This window comes from Gavialis gangeticus, unplaced genomic scaffold, assembly GCF_001723915.1.
Source record: "Gavialis gangeticus isolate Ggan-Ray unplaced genomic scaffold, GavGan_comp1, whole genome shotgun sequence".
NCBI lineage: Eukaryota > Metazoa > Chordata > Crocodylia > Gavialidae > Gavialis > Gavialis gangeticus.
The window spans coordinates 51,387,226-51,408,425 of record NW_017728994.1 but is presented as its reverse complement, the minus strand read 5'-3'; the positions used below and the strand labels follow the sequence as shown (position 1 = coordinate 51,408,425).

Below are 21,200 nucleotides of genomic sequence, written 5' to 3'. Positions count from 1 at the left end.
GTTCCCATTTCACAGGGGTGGGGAGTGACTTCATTCCACCTCCCCCCTGCTCCCACCACTCACATCCTTAGCATTGCAAAAGTCGGCTGCACCGGTGAAAAGTTTGGCGTCTGGTACCTGGAGCATGGACTTATGGTGGGAATCAATCCTGCTCCCAGAGTAGCACAAATCTGGGGCTTGAAATAACTCCACAATGAAGACCTTTAATGGACAGGAGGTATGTGATAGGGCAGGGACCTTAGAAATTAACTGGTTCAGAAAGGCGCCAGGTTTCAGAGGCAACACTTTACTTCATCAGCTTTTAGGACCTGTAAAACTTTACAGGGGGCACCTGTAAAAGAGTCACAAGGAGACTGCTCTGCATGAGAGGATGCATTTCAGGACACACAAGCATCACCCAGCTTTCTCCCAAAGCAAGGGGCTGCTTTTCTTTTCAGACTGGCATCCCTGCATTGCATGCAACATGAAAAGTGTTTGCACTTGAGACAAGTGGAGCAAAATCTAATTTGTCTGGAATGGACCATCCTGTTAAATGTTAAACTGACCTTTTCAAGAGAAATTTACTTGATAGTTTTAAGTGAAGCCCTGCTTTAAGCTAAACCTGTCACCAAGACATGATTAAATTCACTTAAATGTGCATCAGTTGCACATATTATTAATGGAAATTGAAATCAGCCTAAATGGTAACCATAAATTTTTGAGGGGGAAAAGTGCATGATGTGAAGGTTAAGGTGCCTTACGTGCCCAAGGATTCAGCATGCTGAACTGGAAACATTATACCGGAGCCATGAAATAGCATAGGCTGTCCCCTGTCTATTTACTAAACCCCCTCATATCTCAGTCCTCTGGTGAGGAGGAAGGATTTCGTTCATCCCACCATGGGATTCGGCTGCGGCAGGCAAGAAGGGTTGGTCACAGTTGTCGGATCTTATTTCACCTGCTGCTGGGCCCTGACATGAATTAGCTGAGCTTTGCCAGCCTGTTGGCTAGATGGCAGGAGCGAAGACCCCGAATACTTGATGTCCGGAGGAGCTGGGGTTGTGTGGGGGCACTGGAGATGTAGAAGGAACGGGGTTTCCCCAAATACTCCAAAGCTATTTCACTCTGTATCCCAGCATCAGTCCCTATCCACAGCTGTGATGATGTCTGTCGCACTAAGCGGCTCATCCAAACAGATCCAAATTACATCTCAATCGAATGCCTTTGACTTTACTGACCCTGGGCAGTGATTCTGTCTCACAGGCTCATCAATTTGGAAAGGACCCCAAGACTCATCCTGTCCAACTTTTCAGTAGTCTAGGCTAAGTCGTTCTGGGTTTTGAACTCAGGACCTACTTACCAGACAAGTATAATTAACCAGTCGAGCTTCAAGACCCTCATTAAGAGTCCACAGCACTCATTATGCTTCAAAACCCTCATTAATAAAAGAGTCAAACCCACACTTCTGAAGAGACCAGTCAGATGCCTGTCAGCCATACTTCTGGAGGATTATGAGGTTTCTTTTCTTGCACAGTTACTTGCACGTGGCTGTGAGCCCCAGTCTTGTAACCCGATGTGCATTGACAGTTATGAAGCCTGGCTGCTTGGGTGTTATATATACCGTGCTTTTAACCAGTCGGCTCTGGGCCAAATTGCACTTCCCTGATATACCGGGTAGTGCTGGACAAATCCATTCACGTGACCTCTTTGCCAGGCAGTCAGATTTCAAGTAATGTTGTCTGAGCATCTTACAGTAACAGGGGTATTCCTTCCCTTCTGCATTGTGCCCACGGAGCTTATTTTGGTTTTCAGATGGAAATTAGGAGTGAGATCACTAAAGTGAGTGAAGTTCCTCCAGGGGCACGCCAGCATAAATGAGTTAAAAATTGGGCCTGTGGCACCTTTCCAGCAGGGAGGTTATAAAAAGCCTAGATGCCTTGCACTTGAAATGACAAGGGCTGTATAAAGGATTTGGGTGTCCAATTCCTCTTGACATTAAAAATGACTTATTTGTTTTATTGTTTTGTTATATTGTTTTATTTATTTACTAAACAATGGAAACCAGGCACCCAAACCTCTAGGGCAGTGGTTCTCAACTTGCACGTGGCCCAATCAGCACACTGCTGCGGCCCATGTGACATCCTGTTAAAGTGAGTTGTGTGGGTGCAGCCCACACAACGCATTGAGAGCTGCAAGTGTGGCCGGTTAGGGCGAACGGGTTGAGAACCACTGCTCTAGGGAGTTTACTTTAACAAACTACTTCCTGCCCTTGCATTTGCAGTTCATCATTGGCAGGCTCCTCATCGCTCTGCTTTATCTGTGGCAAATTATAGGGTGTTTTTGGTGGAGAGATTGGGCCTGGTAGTTGTGAGTGAGGTTTGTTCCTGATTTTTTTTAAGAACAGGTTAGATAACACTTGTTTAGGATGGTTTACATAAGGATGATCCCGCCTTGAGCAAGGGGTTAGGTTGGACGACCTCTCGAGGTCCCTTCCCCCCCAGTAGTCTGTGGTTCTTTGAGACTTTTCTGCAGCTCTTTTGGATTTGGTCTGAAGTAGTCCAAGTGTGGCCAACTTTCAGGCATGCTGAAAAACGTACCTGCTTTGAGAGGGGATTTTGGAAACGGCGGAGGGTGAATGCTTGCAAGGTCAATGAAGAGGTAGAGAGGTTTTGTTTGCAGGTGTCTGGCTGGCCGAGTTCCTGGTGATATCATTATTCAAATGCTGCTGCAATTTTATTGCATTTCATAATGAACGTATTACGTATAACAACTTCTTATTGTTTTGTGTTGAAGTAAATAAGTAGGTGCAAAAAATAGATGGCTCGGAAACATCCTCCCGGTGTAACATCTTGAAGTCGTTAAGGAAGCTGAGATCCAAGGTGGGAGTACCAAGTGACTGTGTCTCTTTGCTGTGATCTTCAGCAGACAAACCTTTGCAAAATGTTTCAGTCCTCGGGCTTTTTCTTGGGAACACTTCTGTAACGCAGGGCGAAACAGTAACTAGACCTTGTAGAAGATGTTTCTGTCATGGCAGCTATGCCAGCGTGTTAGGCGTGCTCCATCATTTACAGATGACATGAGAGTAAGATAGCATTTTATCTCCAGCAGGCATTGACTTACAAAAATGATTTTCGGGAACACGGCACACGAGCAACATCGCTCATTTTCACAATATCAGCCAGTAATTCCTTGACACAGAAACACCAGCACGTCCGTTCACTAATAGACTGTTTGAACGCCTCACCTGGACCACATCTGGCTGTATGCTCAGCACATAACATGTGCAGCTGACCATTTTTTCCCCCAGAATGGCAGGCTGCAGACTTCTGCCCCAGGCCAAGGAAACTGTGTGCATCTTCTGCTGTGTGCTTTCATTTCATTTCCTGTAAAAATCCATCTCCAGCTACTGAGGCTGACCTAAGGTTAGATGTCAAAGGAACAAATTACTGGCACTTGCTCCATACCCCAAGGGTAACTATAAATAGCAAGCTTTATAACCCAATTGATCCCCCAGATACCTAGTGATAAATACCTTTCTGCCAACCAAAAAAAGCCAAGTTGACTCTCCACTCTTCAGTTCTAGTTGATGTATAATATTTTAAAGAGGCACAGGAATTATCTGGCTGCATAATTCATACAGTTGAAAATAATGCCCGGGGTGTTTGTATGCTTTTAAAGCAGCAATTGATTTTCCTTGGTTACAGTATTCCAGTTCTCACCTACTGAAGTCACTGAGAGTCCTGGCCAAGGTGTACAGGGTCCAACTATCCATTTAAAAAACAAAAATTTTTATAACAACTAGGTTTTTATAACGTGTGCATGCACTGCAGCTCCCATTTCGGACAGTATTTTCCAACTACGATTCAGCTTATCTATAACTGTATTTTGCAAAGTGAGTTGGAAAAAATATCATTGGAACAGCTTTCAGCTAGAAAGTCCAGCTATGGTCAAAATCAAACTATTTTGCGGGCCTGTGTTTAGGATACAACTCAAGATTTTTGACAAAATCAAAGGGATTTGAAAATGAAATAATAGTGTGGTTTTAATTTTCTCCTTTTGTTTAAATGTGGCCCCCAAGACCGCACAATATACTTTACTTGAATGTCTACGATCCCATTGCTACTAATGAAAAGAAACATTTGAACAGAAATGAAAAGAACATTTCATTTTGTAAAGTTGGTTTCCACATGAAATATTTTCGATCAGTACTGAAGTGGGGTGAAAATGTGTTTTGACATACCACCATTTCTAATGGGGTGAAACGTCCTAACCGGCTCTGATTTTCTCAGATTTATGTGAGGGGCTGGTCCTCGGTTCATTTTTAAAATAACAGACCTCAGTGATGCCAGATCTGAGGAAGGGTACCTTGTGCCTGAAAGCTTGGCTGAAATCTCTCCCCAGCCATCTAGTCAGTCCAGTGAAAAATATTATCCTCTCCCCACAAATATTTGCCTTTTGCATATTTCCTGGACCAGGGGTGGCCATTGGTGGCATGCGCACCACAAGTGGCACGGGAAGCCTGTGTGCGTAGCGTGTGGCAGATCAAAAAGGGGACAGGTTGCACAGCTGCCGACAAGGCAGGGAGCAAAAAACGGAGTATCACAACAGGCAAGGAGCACGGGGCAGAAAGCAGAAGGCAGAGCAGCCGATTGGACAGGCAGCACAGGACAGGGAGCAGAAAGCAGAGCAGCAGATCAGACAGAGGAAGGGGTGGGGGTGGAATAGCACTAAGGATGCAGGGCTGACTGGTGGCAGGCCGGCTGAAAAGGTTGGCCCCCACTGTCCCGGATCATCACCATTACGGAAACACTCCAGGACTCCCACATATATCACTGAAAGCAATGCAGCTATCCTGATGTATAGCAGCTAAGGACGTGGCCTGTGGCGATGAGAAAACTATCCTGCAGCTTTCAGGACCCTTAACACATCATGCCAATTAAGTCATGCTGGCACAATACAGTGGAGATGGCAGAGCATGATGCAAAAGCCTGTTTTTAATGGGGCATGTTGCAAGTGTGGTATAGCAGCAGTGCTTTGCTTCTGTAACCTAATGCCTTCCTGACCCACCCTGGGTATGAACTAAGGCAATTGCTTGGGGTTGTAATTGTGGTAGAGATGGAAACATGATTCCAGCACTGGGCCAGTGCTGCACCTGTTTTCAGACTGAGATTTTTGGCCTTGCGTAGCTCACCTCTCTAGCGCTGTGATCCGCGTGGGTGGGGATATCCAATCATCTCATCTCACAGATGGATGAAGAGCCACCTGCTGCTCTGCCCCTAAACTACAAAACCCATTAGCCGCCCAACAGGGTGGCTTGAAATTATTCTGGCCATTACCGTCTATTAGAAACCTAATACTTTGATAATTATTATTCGGCTGCCAACCTAGCTATTAACGTGATTTAGAGCTGGAGCGGGGTGGAAGTTGGGGGAGAAAACACCAAAAGAACCGTTTTTAAATGTGCAAGCATTTAGCAATCAAACTGCAGCGATGTCGGCCTTCCCGGGGTAAACCATATGGTGATGTGGAATCATTAGGTTGTTTTATTTTTTCCTGGGGAACGTGTAGAGAGCTGGGTTCCTGGAGGGTTATTTTAATTTGCATTTAAAAAAAGAAAAATAGGGCACCTAGTTCAAAGTGCATTGAAGTCAGCAGGAGGTTTGGGGGTTTTTTTTGCCAACTTCAATGGGCACGGAGCCCGGCTGGCTCAGAAGCACTGATTTCCCATTGCTGCAGATAGCACGATGATGGGAATTGTGATATGGATGGCAGACGTTTGGCTCTCACGGGTGGAGGGGTTGAGGGCTCTAGCGTTTTTTCCTTGAAGGCTCCTTTAGTAGCCACCCGTGCTTTTGATTAGAGAGCCATAGTGAATTGCTTCTCAAGACTTCATTGCAAAAGTGGCCAGGAACAAAGCAAGGAAGAGGGGCAAGGAGATTATGGAGATTTCAGTATGGGCTTAGAAAGAGAAAATAGTTAGAGAAGGGCTAAATCTATGCCTGTCGAACTCAAGAGGTGTTTTGCCACTGACTTCAATGAAGCCTGGATGAACTAATAGAAGTCATCAGCATTTCTAAGGATGCCTTTGTGTTGTTGTTCTTCAAACCAGAAGGTCTTCTAGCTCTTGAAAATTATTTCTAGGGCTTTTTTGTTTGTTTGTTTTGTTTCATCCTAAAAATCATCATCCCTGTGATAAAGAAGAAAAGTGCTGATCCTTCAGACAGTTCAATGCATGGCCACTGAGCTCTGTCAGCAGGAAAGTGGCTTGCAGAACAAGCAGAAATGATCACACCGTCCCTTCAGCCGGTCTGCAATAGTGTTGGATTGCTTCAAACTACATGGTGGGAAGGACTGTAACTTTACCCAGGATTTCAGTGAATTACTCTGTAGTACGGCTGCACCTCATGTCTGACCCATTAGCACTAAGTAATAAAATCAGTTCACTGCATGCTATGTGCATGCTTTGTGATTTAATTCAAGCGCATAACTTCTCATTGCAAAACAGCGCACTGTATATTTGAGAGGAAAGCTGTGTGTGATCTTGCAAAGATCCCTCTGGTTTGAAGAAGGCAGCTGGTTCAGAGACAAGTCGGATGGGACGGGGGACTGGTTAATCACCTATGCTGGCTGATGTGTCACCACTGAATTCATTTGAGATACTCCCGATTCTCACTCATGGAAAATGAGTTTAACCTTTAGATCCCTAGGGTAATGGGGCTGGGACATTTGAATATGGTTTTATGTACTGCTTAATGTCTTGCGTTCACTGACACTTAATCCCCATGCGGGAGAAATCATCGTACAATGTGGAGAAGGAGGATTGTTACCCAACTAACACAGGGTGTGCAGATGACAGAACAGGAAAGGGAAGGAAAATGGGATTCACTTCCACTAAACCTAGGCCCAGTATTTTAGGTGTGAAACTTCCCAGTCTCTCTCATTTATTTTATTTATTTTTTGCTTTGTATCCAGTCCCTAAACTTCAAATGCTCGAAGCTGAGAGAGAAGAAAGGCCGTCTCTCAAACACAATGACATGTTCCTTCTATTGAAAAAGACAAGGACATCAGAATTGGGTGTAAAAAAACCCTGTTAAATCACAGGTGGCAGCAATTGTGCAATAGGCGTTTGTGTTGTTCAACACAGAGGCGTTGAATGAGTTCTGCTGCTTGGTGGCCAGGTTGATGAGATGTGGGTGTTTGAAGAGACTCTCTGGGTTTTAGTGCTTGCCTGCACTGAATTGTCCCCGATTAATTGTTCTTGATTAAGTCCATGCGTGGACACTTATTCCAGAACAAGTGTGCCTTGATCTTGTTTAGCTTCACCCACTTAAAAAAATCTGCATTAATTTTCAGTGTAGAGAAGCAAGAACAGCCTGTGTGGATACTAGTCTTCTGTCTATCTATGCGTCCCTGTACTCTGAATTTGGGTGGGGACAAGATTATCAAGGGGGAGCCTCTTTCTTTCCCCCTTCTGACACCGCAGTTCCAAACCTCCCATTCAACAGCATGTGGAGGTATAGGCTGGTGGACTACCCATCCTCCCATCAGCTCGTCCATGTGCTCAGGACCCCCACTCCTTTACAAGGTAGTTTGGGTTACAGGCTGATGATTCTTCTTCCGAGAGTGGTGGCGAGGTGTCCTCCTTCATGCACTAATCCCACCAGTCAGCTCTTGCAGGACAGTCCAAGCCCTCTTTCACTTGCCCACCCCATGTATAGCTAAGTTTTCCCCCTGTTCCAGGCCACAGATAAGGTACTCCAAAGTATATAGTTTCCCTTCATCCCCTGCTGCTTTCAGGCTTCATCGGTAGAAGTTCTCTTCCATGGTCGTTGCACCAGATTGTACCCATCTTCTGCATGGCAGAGGGGGCATGCATGGTAACCATGCAAGTGTCCTTCAGTTCATCCTTCCTGCAGAAGGTTTGCCAATAGTAGTCCCTTCACTTTCTCAAGTGCAACAGTTACTCCATCTCAGAGCACTTGGGGGCAAACCCTATCTAGAGATGGGGCCAGGACATCTCTAGGTAGAGCAACACCCCTGGTGTCCACACTGGGCAATAGTCCATAGGTAGAACAACACACCAGGAGTCCACACTGAGCAACGGCCCACCCTGGGCAGCACTGAGAAGATCATTCTCTTCTTCCCCCTGAGCTTGGGAGTCCTAGCAAGGAATTTGCCCTCAATGCAAGCGCCTGGTTCATTGGATCCACCTGAGTCCATAACATCTTATTGCATAAAACTTATACAATTGCTTTTTGTTGCTTGCTGAGGCAGAACTGTCTTGGAGATCTGCCACCCTCACCTCAATATGGCAAGGAAGCCAGTGCTGAACGTGGCCCCTCTTACATATGTGCACTATACCAAGGCAGACAATGTTTTGGGGGTAAATATGATGTCTTTTAATAGACCAACTCACAGAGTTGGAAAAATTCTTCTTTGCAAGCTTTCGGGTACAGACACCTTCCTGGGTGTTCCTGCTGAAGTGTTTGGTTCAAACTGGCCATATCAGTCCTGGCACAATGGGATTTTGCTTTTTGGTGACCCTGTTGTGCACAGAGATGTGCATGCTTGTTTAAGAGGTTGTTTCCCATGCTGCAGTCCCATGGGTTGTAGAATCCCTTTCCGCAAGGAGGATACCAAATGGACACTCTTCTGACAGCCTGTCCTAGAGCATTAGAGACTGTAGACCTGCATGGGAGTTGGCAATTTCTATCCAGACCACTCAAACGAGGCTAAGTGAGATAAAGGGCTATTTAGAAGTGCATCAGTCTCATCCACTCACCACCTCTGAAGTTCAAGGGCATCTTGGTAGTGGAAGTAGTGCAGTCATGTTGCTCACGTTTGGGGGCATCTGCATCCATGTGCATCATACATCTTGTCCTTAGACCAACATGGCTACAACCAAAAACCCTGCTTTATACGTATTAGCTCTCTACAACCCTGCAAAAATCAGGTGGAAAGGAGATTAGGGCTGGGCTTGAATAAAAAATGGATGTTCAGCTTCATGTGACCTGGGGGATGTTCAGAGCCCGGTTGGAGGATTTGTTCTTTCCAGATGGTGAACAAAGGTACCCACCTATTGTTTGTCAGGCAGGAGCATCTAGGGGGCTGAGTCATGGATGAAGACCCTATTCCTAGAGGCACAATACAAATGATAAACAAAAAGGTAACTACCTGCAGTGAGAAAGACGGTGAAGACAAAGCTACTCGGTCTTGATTCAGAATAGTAGGTCAAGCTTATGGAACCTATGGTTGAACTGCAACCTGGTAGCCTATATCAAAACCCAAGTCAGCCAAGGTCCCCATCCCCCAAATACTTACAGTTTAAGGTGGGTTAGTCAAAAAGCATTAAAATCCTCCCCACAACCTGCCCCCACATACACAGTGTAGATGTACCCTTAGGCGGTACATTCTCTTAGATGGAATCTATCTATTTAATTTTGAGTTAGCCAATGCTACTTGAGAAGCCATTCGATTTTTTTTGCAGGGTAAGCAATACCACAAATAAATATATAGCCCAGTATTTAGACTCTGGATTGGATGCGAGAATTTGAATGATAATGTATAATTTTTTCTGCCTGTCATGTCCTTCAATTATTAATAGCAGTAATCAACTAGAATATATTAAGATGAAACTGGCAAAGGAATTAAACAACATGTGTGTTTCTATTCAGTGAAATCATTCAAAATACAAGTTGATCAAAAAGAAGAAAAGAGAATTAATTTAGCTGCTTATGCAGAGAATGTCAATTTTCTAGTTTTCCGTTATTGGATTTAAGACAGATTGTGTAGGTGGGAAACTTTATTTTATGATGAAGGAAGCCTTTTCATCAAGGGGAAAAAAGAATCTGTAAATTTGCACACAAATAGACAAATTTGTCCCAAGTTGTAAAAAAAGGCTGTCACAGCTGAAAACCTAGTTAAAATCCATGGGCAGGAATTTCAACAAAAATAAATATAAATTTTTTCTAAATGCAAAAGTATGGGTTTAAATTATACATTTAAGTACCTAAATCCCTATATTTGCTTTGCCTTCCTGATAGCAAAAATGGCTTGATGGTTAGAAAGTTATAGTTGGGAACTGGAGAGACCTGTATTCAGATACCCTCTTGGCCACTGGCTTCTTGTATGACCTGGGGCACATTATTTTGTTTCTCTGTTCTTCAATTCCCCATCTCTCAAATGGGGATAATAGCACTTCCTATGTTACAGGGCTGTTGCTAAGATAAATGCACATTGGTATATTTGAGGTGGTCTGGTGAAGTTGTGCCTCTAGATTCCTGGATGAATAACTATCCCAAGTTTGCTGCTACTGTGTCCCGAGCACTGTGGTACTAGGAACAATGGATATACACGGATGCTCAAGAATTTTTGGAAAGGAAACCGAACCCTTATGGATTAAGCATTGGCACAGGAGATGGGAGACAAAGTTTCTGGGGAAGAGAGGCCCCAGGGAGAATGAAGGAAGAGGGCAAGATTGTGAAAGGACTTTCTGCAGAAGTGTGAAGATGGAGAGCCATGCCAGAAACCTCTTTTTGAGTCAGTTTGGCTATGCATGGGCCTCACAGCCACCGGCAACTGGTAGGTAGTCATGGGGTGGGGCATCTGCCCCCCCTGAGATTGGCCCGGACTCGGCACCATTCAGCATGGCAAACCCTGGCCCCACAGAGCCAGGTGGAGCCAGGCTCTTCCCACAGGGCCCGCGGCAGCTATGGTTGTGGTTTGGACCCACCCCCACCTGTATTCCAGCCAGTGGTCTACAGTTTGCTGGGCCGGCCACTTCAGTCTCTAGTTTCTGGTCTGCATTTGTGCCCCCCAGACTCAGGAAGCACCAATCACTGCTGCTCACAGCAGCAGTCCCTGCTGTCTGGGGAATACAGGCACTGCTTGTCCGTACCTTATCCCAGGGGGTGGGACACCAATAAAGGGGTGTGGGGAGGAGGTATCATGGCAGGGCCTGTTTTGATCTGGGAGGACTCCTCCTCCATCTTAATGGATTGGATGCATGTGTCCAGATTTGAGCATCGTATGTTCCCAAGCATGTGCCCAAGGTAAGACGATGCCAGCCTGTGGCACAGTATCATACAAGCTACTCCTGGAAGGGAAAAGACCAGGGAAGCACCACTGATACTAGAGTCCGAGGAATAGAGAAGATGGTAAAAGGGCTAAAGGCCCAAGCATGACATTTGGGATATGTCTACACTGCCTTTGTGGCAAGCTCAAGGGCACCCACTGAGACACCCTCTGCACACACCTCCTTAGAGCTTGAAAATTAACCAGTTCATCTGGTTTCATGGGGTCCGGAGGTGTTCTTAGGTCCCCAGTCTTGGCTATGCTTTTTGGTGCATGCTCTGAAACCCGCAAAACCTGCTGTGCTTACTTATTTTTGGGCACTAGCGCACAATGAGCTGGCACAAGGGGCTTTGTCGTGTTGCTTGGCTGTGTTCCCAGACGTGGCCCTGGTGGCAGTGCAGATGTGTCCTTGGGAAACTGAGGTACAATTCTTCACTTCTCATAGGCTTTCTGTGTGACTACAGGTAATTGCTGCCTTTTTTGTGCCTCATTTTCCCTACCTGTAAAATGGGAATGGGAGCACTTCCCTACCTTTTAGAGGTTTTGTGAGGAGAGCACATTAAAGACAGGCACTGCTGTCATAGGGGCCAGAAAATACCTTGGGTTTTGAACTCTGTGCATTCTAGTAAACAGGTCTCTCAATTTTCTTTCCCCTTTGAGTCTTTTAAAAGTAAGCAGTAGCCTTTCAGATTAGATTTGGGATAGTTCCAATATGGGGACGTATGCCATGCCATTACAGCCTCTAAAGAGGTCTATCTAATTGTTCAGGCTATTCCTGCTGTCAGGCCAGTTAATAGAATTGCCTCCTTGAACTAGCCTGTTTGAAGGCATTAATACTCTGTGAGCTAGTTTCATTGCAGTCTGAAGGTTTTTGAAGTGACAGCTACAGTTAAAGCCAAACTGAAAGATGGTAAGCCAATCTGGGTGCATCTATATGTGCATTTAAGTGCACCTAAATGTAACACACATTAAGTTAATGTGCATTAAGTGGGGTTAGGCAGGAGTCTAAACATTTTTAAAGCACCTTAAGAGCATGCACATGTAAATGCATGCCCTGATGCACCTTAAATTTAGGTTAACATGCCTTAAAGCATCTTGTGTAGATGCGCCCTCCCAACCTGAAAGACTTTGCACAGAGGAAGGAAGGCCCTGAAAAATGAGTTCAGGGGAACTTAGTAAAGACAATCAGTTATTTAAATAAGCACAAATAAAACAGGTTGGCTTTCTAAAAGATGCTAGATAACATTTCAGCTAGGGGTGTCAGTCATGCAAACCTTGCTTTCTCTGGTAATTAAGGATACAAAATAAGTTGTACCATGACTCAGTGGAAGAGCCTGAGATCAGAGGTGCATCCTGAAAAAGGATCAGGGTTATGAGCAAAGGAGGTCAATAGGCACAGGGCCAAAAGTGACAGCCATAAATAGCCATATAACTGTGCAAAGCTTAATAGGAAAAACAGATGAACTAAAATGCCTGGCCATGGAAGAGGACTTTTGACATTATTGGCTTTTGTGAAACATGGAGCAATGACAAAAATCAATGGGATACTTTAAGGCCCAGCTATAAACAGTACAGGAAGGACAGATCTGGTTGAAGGGGATGGGGACGGGGTGGTAAATCTCTGTTTAAAAGGACCCCAGTGGTAACACATGCAAGCGGAGAGGACTCTGGAATAGATTCTACGTGGAATCAAATCTTCTGCCAGAGATAGTGGCATTCTGCCACCCGTTCCTGTGCCTTTCCGTATATGTTTGCTTTTGATGATTACTTCTTTCTTCCATTGAAATTTTACTGAGGGCAGCACCAGATGCATTCTGTATGCTGCATCCACTCAGTCAAGAAGCCGGCTATATTCGAGGGCAACTGACCTCTGCTTCTTTCAAGCTAGCCCCTTGCACAGCAACGGCTGCCGCTTCACTAATGGATGGATATTAGGTTAGACTGCCAGCTGCTATACAGTAGCATAGCTGCATCGTAACTGGATGAACATCTCTGCCTGGGTCATGCTGGAGGTTAGAAAAAATGACCTTAGGGTCCTTTCTGGCCTGAAAAATCTCCACCTCTCTCACCTGTTGTGTGAGCACAATTTTGAAAGGAGTTGGAGCAGCAATGGAAAATAACAAAACGGATCGTAAATAGAAATGATTTCCTTCTTTTACAAATATTAAGAAAGCAAATGCAGCCATGGTTTCAAGGTGCAAGAGTTGAGGAAATCAAATTGTGACACAGTTACAGTGTAGCAGCAAAAGAGGGGGATGCCATTTAAATTGGATTAAAAACTACTTTTCTATCTCAGTGATGTGAATTACACAGAAGAAATGTATGTGTTGTTTGTGCTTCTTTTTTTTGTGTTGAGGGAGGGAGGGTTATTGCCAGATTTTTCACACGTTCCTGGGAAAAAGAAAAATACAATAGTATATGGCTCAGAATCCATATATATATCTATATATTTTCAAGTGTATGCTGAAATCTATATTTTCAAGTGTTCTAGACAGCCTGTATTGCCTGTTAAAGCTCAGAGTACTGGCTGACTTTCAGCTCAGGTGAAATGCAAAATACTGGCAGCCCCTATATTTCCAACACAAGAAAAGTCTACAGCAACTTATTAAACAGTGTATTTAATCTATACATTTAAACCAACAGGCTTCAGGATTTCAATGTCTAGTATTTAAGAGTACAGAAGATAATTTCCTTAGGGTTCATATCACTGGCTGATTCAGATTGCCTGTTATAGTTCTGAAATATTGTGAAGTGTGGATTGAGATATATTCATGACAGGAGATGGACTAATGCAATTCAGTGACTTTATTCAAAATGTGCAGGGGTTTGTTATCATACTGTAATAGAAATGTCATTTGCCCTGATGGGAATAGGAGAAAGAGGAAAAAGGGGGAGGGGGAGGGATAAAAACCCTGTCAATGAATAATAATCAAGTTATTTAAATGCCAGCTTTCTAGAAAACATTTTACAAAATATAAATTATTCTAGATGGTTTTAGTCTAGTTTGGTCTTAACTTAGAAATGGAAGAGTCATAGATTCAGTCCCACTTTTTTGGCACTCCATGCTGGTTTTTTTCCACAAAGGTAATTGCACTGGCAATAATTAAAGTGCTTCTTGCCCTGGCTGCATACACAAATAAGTTTGATTTGAAGATAAACTTGAAAAGATATGATTTGAAGCAGTCACTGGTACTGTTCAGGATTGACTTCCTGGAAGCTGATGGAGTTGAAATGACATGAACAGGGCCTTGGGGAGGTGGGAATCAAGCCCAAATGCTCTGCTCCTGAAAGCTACTCTTTTATTTAGTGTTTGGATTCCATGCGTACATGCTAGAGTCACCTCTGCAAAGGGCTTGTCTGTCTCAGTTTAATTAAAGGTATGATTTTTTTAGCCAGTTTATCTAGACAGGTACAGAATCCCTGTGAGGGACCTCTTGCTTCAGTTTTAAATGACTTACTTGACTTAGTCTAACCTGCTGCCAATAAACTCAAGCTAAGTCCAAATAAATGTCTTGGAAATGGAACAAAAAGTGCACCCACGTGGAGATTTGTACCAGCTTAACTGAACTGGTTTCAAAACCACTTTGGGATAACACGGGGCAATGTGTGTGTATAGGCAAACCAAAAATACTATAGATATCGTCTCCATTAATGGGGTGAGCTTATGTATAGGTAAGGGTCTGCTCAGTTCGTGATTCTGTGGACTTCGTGGAAACCGTAAAATTCAGGATTGTCTGTGAAATCAACTTAAGAAAAACTTAATAAAAAGGAAACACTGGCTTCCCAGTGGGAGCCAGTGGTCTTCGCTGCCACTGCGGCCCAGCCTTACAGCCTGCCCTGGGGAGGGGAGGTGCCAGGTGGTGGGGCAGCATGAAGGGTGGCAGGCAAGATGGTAACCGCCCCCTTGCTCCTCCTCCCCATACCAGGGTCTCTCCACCCATCAGCACCGAAGGGCGGAGCTGCTGGAGCACATCCAGGAACTATCCATGGAATTTGCTATTTATTCCGTGTCCAACCCACAAAAAGTGTTTAGCTTCTCTGCAATTTAAGTAGGCCCCCTATGTATAGGGGTTAATTACACTCAGGTGCTGCCTCCAAGAAGCTAGAGGAGGACACAGTGGGGATGATGGTTGTACCAGTGCTTATGCTGTTTTATATAAAGCCTTAGGGTTAAAGCACCTGCTCAGGATAAGGAAAATCTAAGTCTAAGACCTTTTTCAGCCTCTGGGGGTTCAGCTTGACCTCTCTCAGAGTGCCCTAGCCATCAGGCTTAATGGCCCATCTGGGTTGAAGCTGGGTTTCTGGGCACAAAGGAACCCAAGATTCATGGGGCTGAGAGAGATGACATCTGACTGTAGCTCTGTCATTACAGCACCTGGCTGAGGTAAAAACCTGGATTCTGGTTGTGGCTCCCAGGATTGTTATGCATTTTTCATTAAAAAAGCATTGGGAAAAAAACAACCCAGAAATGATCCTGGGGACTAGAGACCCAGAACATACTCCCTCCTAGGTGACTACCTACATCAGTGAGGAGGAAACAATATCCAGGTTTCCCATTTCCTAGGGAAGTTCCCTAACCACTAAGACATAAAATAAAAGGTAGGTGCCACCAATACGCTGTCCTGTGGCCAACTCTTAAAGGAAAATGGTAAGCCTGGCTCAGTTCTTTCAAAGAGCAGGTGGAGGTGCTGACTCAGACTCTGAAGACAACTGCCTGGAGACTGAGGCAGGTGCTTGCACTCCAGAGGTGGGTGAGAGGTTGAACACTCCTGTGCTTAGCATTTCTTATTGGCTGGCTGTAGACAGCTTCCCACTCACTGGGCGTATCTACACATGCACATTTACTGCGCAGTAACCTAAATTACTGCATAGTACAGGTGCACCTCAACATGTGCATGCCCATACTGTGCAGTAAGTATGGGGACTTAAGCCAAGTTGGGCATAAATTTGATACCTACATCATGCAGGTATCAAATTTACACCTGACTAGTTACTGCGCAGTAACGCATGTATAGACACCTTACTGCACAGTAACACTGTGTGTGTGGACTGACTTGGGACTAACTTTAGGGGCTAAGTTCTGCTTGGGTCTAACTTTAGTCTAAAGTTAGTCCCAAGTCAGAACACACACAGTGTTAATGCGCTTTAATGCCTGCATGTGTAGACACCAGCCTATTTCTGCTTCCTGAGCAGTAACTTATTGCATAAATGCATGTGTAGATGCTCCCACTGTGAGGGATATTTTTGGATGCCCCTCTGAAGGATCCAATTATATAGGGACTGTAGGCACCTAACACTGGATTTCAGAGTCCATTTCAGGGTCAAAAATCTAAAAGATAAATGTGGCAGCCTCAAACTTGTAGGCACCCTAAGAGCTTCACTGATCTAGCTCTAAGTCTTCATTCGTCTAAAGTGGGTGGGGGGAACCCCAATACAACTTGTATGGGTACTGCTGAACTGAGTTTGGACTCATGTTATACATCTCCGATTTAGTTAGTCTATAAGGTGCAACTCTACCCAGCCTTCTGCCTGACTTTAGACTAACAAAGCTTAACTACTTTACCTGTAAATAAAACCATGAATGCAAATTAATTGCCGGGAGAGTTTGAAAAACTAGCTGGTAATTTGAGTGTAAGATTATTATGTTCAATGGACTCAAAACATCTGTTCAGCTGTGGTGTGGTGGTGCTGGTATTTTTTTTTAATATCCTCCTAATAAACTTTATGAGCCAAATTCTCCTCGAAGTTATTCCAATGCCAGGCTACTGAAATCAACAACAGGGGTGTGGTTATGGGGAACACTTCATTAATCAACATGCACATTCTTCAACTATGGGCCAAATTCTACCCTTGTGCATCTTATACCTTTTAAACTTTATGGACAGTCTAAAATTAATGAAGAGCCAAATCTGGCTTTGGGTGCAATACAGTAGCAATAACCATAAAAACAAATGCACATCCTGATGAGGGGGAAGTCATTTTGAGAGGTGGACAGTGAAAGAAATGGGAGCTAGAATTTCTGGATTGTGTTGTATTCCACTTCTTGTGCCCCTCTCCCTATAGCATTGAAGCGTCTTCCAAATCTTCAGACATAAAAGTGATGTCTTCTATTATCTTTCCTAGACTAGACAGAACAGTTTAGTTAGCTTGTGTATGTGTGTGTGTGTGTGTGTAAGAGGGGGAGATAGGATATTAGAGAGAGAAGGCAATAGAGAAGTTTTTAGTATTTATTTCTTGATACCATAGGCTGCATCCGCACACGGTGTGGATGTGAACCCTGGGGAGAACTAGCGGCGGCACATCTGGACATGGTTACAGTGTCATAGTCACATTTACCTGTTTCTAGGAATGAATGACAGTTTGGACCCTGCTCTTATCTAGGAGGATGATGCTATTGAAAGGATGTCTTTTGCTAGTCCCGTCAGAGTCACCGGCCATGTCTACACAAGCAGCGGACTGCGCAGTTGTTACTGTCCAGTCATTTAGTACTTGCGTAAGCAAGTACTTGCATAATACAGTACTAAGTGACTGCACAGTAAGCCGTGTTACTATGCAGTACAGTCCCTGCATGGTTTTATTTCATATGCTACTGCGCAGTAGCTCATTACTGTTGTGAAGTAGCATCACATCATGGTTAGTGCCTGCCAACACTACTGTGTAGTAGCAACGAGCTATTGTGTAGTAGCTCATTGCTACTGCACAGTAGCGTCTTGTGTAACTACTAAAATGACCTTGTACTGAATTCTCTATCCAGTGAGGGACCCTTGCAGGGAGTGGGACATCAGTGCAAATTGGTCATAGAGATTTGGGCTGCTAAGCAGAAAAGAAAATGAATTTGTAGTTTTCTGAGCATGAGATTTAGAGCTGGTAAGAATGCTTCCCTCAGAAAATGCTGTTTAAATTAAACCAGATTGTGTTGCAGAGATATACTGTTTTCAGTAATAACAGGAAGGGAAGGACATCTGTGGTTGCAGCCTAGTGAGGAAGGCATTGACTTAAGACATCCAGGATCAAGCCTTTTTTCCTGTCTCTGCCTCACAGCAGAGGTCCTCATTCTGGATCACTGAGTAAGGCAAAGCACACACTTGGGTCTGAGTCTCTTGCATCCCAGGTTAATGTCCTAACTACTAGGACGTCCCTATCCCTACCTCCATCTCCCCATTTTGACACACGTCAAGTTAATCAACGAGCTAAAAAAAGGAACATTGGGCACTCTACATGTTCATTAATGTGCCGTAGTTACTGCAATTAAGTTTAGTACCTATAATAACAGGTCCTAACCTTTAACAACAGGTACTAACTGAACGCTCAGTGACTGGCACCCCTGTTCAGTAGCACCAGTGCATGCCTTTTTAATTACATTAATTAATTAATGTAATTAAGGGGGCTAATTCGGCTTTTGCCATGATGCGTTAATGTGTAGTAGCATTAGTTTACTGCGCATTTAGCAGCTCATATAGATGCACCTATTTTGAGATGATTCCTTTTGATTTCTTTTCCTCCCCCCTTTTCATGAAAACAATTTAAAAGAAGTTGGTTTTGTTCAATTGCAAAACAAACTGTCTCATCTCAGAAGCTGTCTTGAGACAGAATATTTTCAGTTCTCAGATTAATTCCTTGCCATGAGCTGTTAAAAACAATTCTGAAGAAAGTGGATGCCTGTGGGTGGGCCTGAGAACAACAGAATAGGGATCAATCAGTGGCAAAAGGAAGCAGAGGTTTTTATTTGATACATTAAGGGCAAGATTTGTGGGGGTTTTTTTTTTTTTGTTTTGTTTTTTTAAAGGGAACGTGCTCTACTTGTAAACAGTTACTGTTGTCCAGAAATGTGTTGCGTTCTTCTGCAGTTTATGGCCACAAACAACGCGAAGCTAAGTTCAGTTATCTACCACATTTGTCTAGAGACTAGAAGATTATTTTGTTAAACGGGATCTGTGTAATATCTGGCATCTTGGCTAATAATGGATCTCGATTGTTATCCAGTGCCTATATGGAGGCCTTGGCAAAATTATCCAGCCGTAAATGTTTCCTTTCGTTTCTCCTCCTTAAGACGGGTAGCAGATGTCTCTGTTGGCAACGTTGATATTTGAGGTACTCACAACGAAGCACATCTGTGTGCACGCTCAGTGGAGACTGGTAAAGCGAAGCTAAACCACATGTGAGCATGTAGTCTAATGGCCCATGAAACAAGCCCATGTGAGCTATACCGCTCCTGCTGTTGGGTTTGTATAAAGGACATGAGCAGGTTTCCTTCTGAGAGCGCCATTCATCTTGACTGAACAAACTGGCTGAACAGTGGTACTTGGGCTATGTCTGGAAAGGATGCAGTATCTTAACACAAACTGAGACTGCGTTCGGAGTATATAATGAAGTGATAACTTCAGCCCCTTGGTGCCTCTTATTTGGCATTTACGTCAGTCTTTATCATCTTCTCCTATATCTAGAATTTGATGTTTCGTATTGTACGTGTTTATTTTAAAGTGCACTGGGAAGACGCTGTTTTAATTTTTCCTAATCCAATTTAAATGCAAATGATAAGCACTCACATGATGCTGTGTGTACATAATTAAGCATCATTATATACTACATGAATCATTCAAAAAGCTCCGGAGAACCATTCCACTATGTAAAACATGCCTTATGTTGACAAGCAGCCAAGAGACTTGTGCCTTTGTGATTAAGTGTTTGTACGTATTAAATCTCTCTTTGAATTACAGGTCAACAGATTACGGGACAACATACGAGAAGCTGAATGATAAGGTTGGCCTGAAGACTATTCTGAGCTACCTGTATGTGTGCCCAACGAACAAACGCAAGGTAAGTGGTAATGTATTTGGCATGTCCTTTTTTACTATGTGACTTTGTTTTAGGTCAGTTTTTGTCCATTTCTTAAGATCCTATTATGGCTAATGCAAGTATGAGGGGCCAGATTCTCCATCTGTGTAAACAGATGTTGATTGATTAAGGTAGAAGCCACTCTGGTAGCATCTGAGGATCCGCTTCTATGAACATGTTCAAAGAGGAGATGGCTGTTAAATGGATGGACATAAAAGGTATTGAACACATGATCATTTTCATACTTTCTGGCTGGGGTTGATTCTGTTGTTTGGAAAGGGAAAGACTCATTAAAATGTTAGAAATGTGTCTATGGAGGCCAGATTGCATATAAGATTATTTGTCTTTTAACTGCTCCCAATAGCAAACTGAACAGGATTTGACAAAATCCAGCTGAGAAAATGCCTTCCAAAGCCTGGAAGGTTTTAATCATGCAGGGACCCCGCTGAGTAACAATTTACCAAGAATTTTTAATGCCGGTGCTTTTGTAAAGGCAGATAATGTCTTTTTTTTCCATTCCGTTTTCTGACCAGGTCTCTTACGGAAGTATGGGTAGGAAGGATTAGTAACGACTATTCATTGGAAATATTGATGTAGATTGTCCTGCATGGTCCCAGGCTTGGAAGCATTCTTGAATAGAAGTCCACATTAGGGGTGTGCGAAGTGGGCCCTATTCGATTTGGATTCGTCCCGAATCAGGGACAGTGATTTGGCTTGTTGATTCGATTCAGCCATATCCGAATCTGAAGATTCGATGCTGATTCATACATAGATGCAGCTTTAAATGCTTTTGCTACATACCTCAAGGTACCAGCATGACTTGTGAATGCTGGAATGCTGGGGCACATGGAGCATCCCACGGGAGTGCATGGGGGCCCTCCACGTGCTCGATGGTGAACCCAGAAGTGGATCAGAAGTTGCCAGTTTCACCCAAATGTGCCAAATAGTTTCATTGGGGTACATTATGGGGGGCCTATGCTTCAATTTTGTCTTTTGTGAGAGGTGATTTCAATGTGCAACGCTCGTACCCACCAAACTAGATACCAACTTCTTGATTTCTGATTCTGTGGATATTCAAGCATACCATACAATGTTGAACAGCCACCTCAGGAGAGACTAAGGGGAGGCAGTTTGCAATACCTTCATACCTTGATGGCTAAGACTCCGGTGGATGCTGTCCCATGTTGAATGGGAATGTAAATGTTTTTATGGGATGGAAGGCAAGAGGGAGAGAAGGACTGTAATGGATCAGATGTTCATCTGGCAGGTAGGAAGCCTGTTTTCCAGTCCCAGCTTCCATTAATGTTTAGCCA

At 43.8% G+C, this 21,200-nt stretch overlaps 1 protein-coding gene across 1 annotated transcript in view; it reads left to right on the top strand.

Annotated features, from left to right (window-relative positions):
- LOC109287600 (VPS10 domain-containing receptor SorCS1) overlaps positions 1–21,200 on the top strand; it is a 513,813-nt gene that overhangs the window by 207,271 nt on the left and 285,342 nt on the right. The window contains exon 3 of the mRNA XM_019502777.1: positions 19,770–19,869. Coding sequence (XP_019358322.1) covers positions 19,770–19,869 — 100 coding nt within the window. The remainder of the gene's footprint in view (positions 1–19,769; positions 19,870–21,200) is intronic.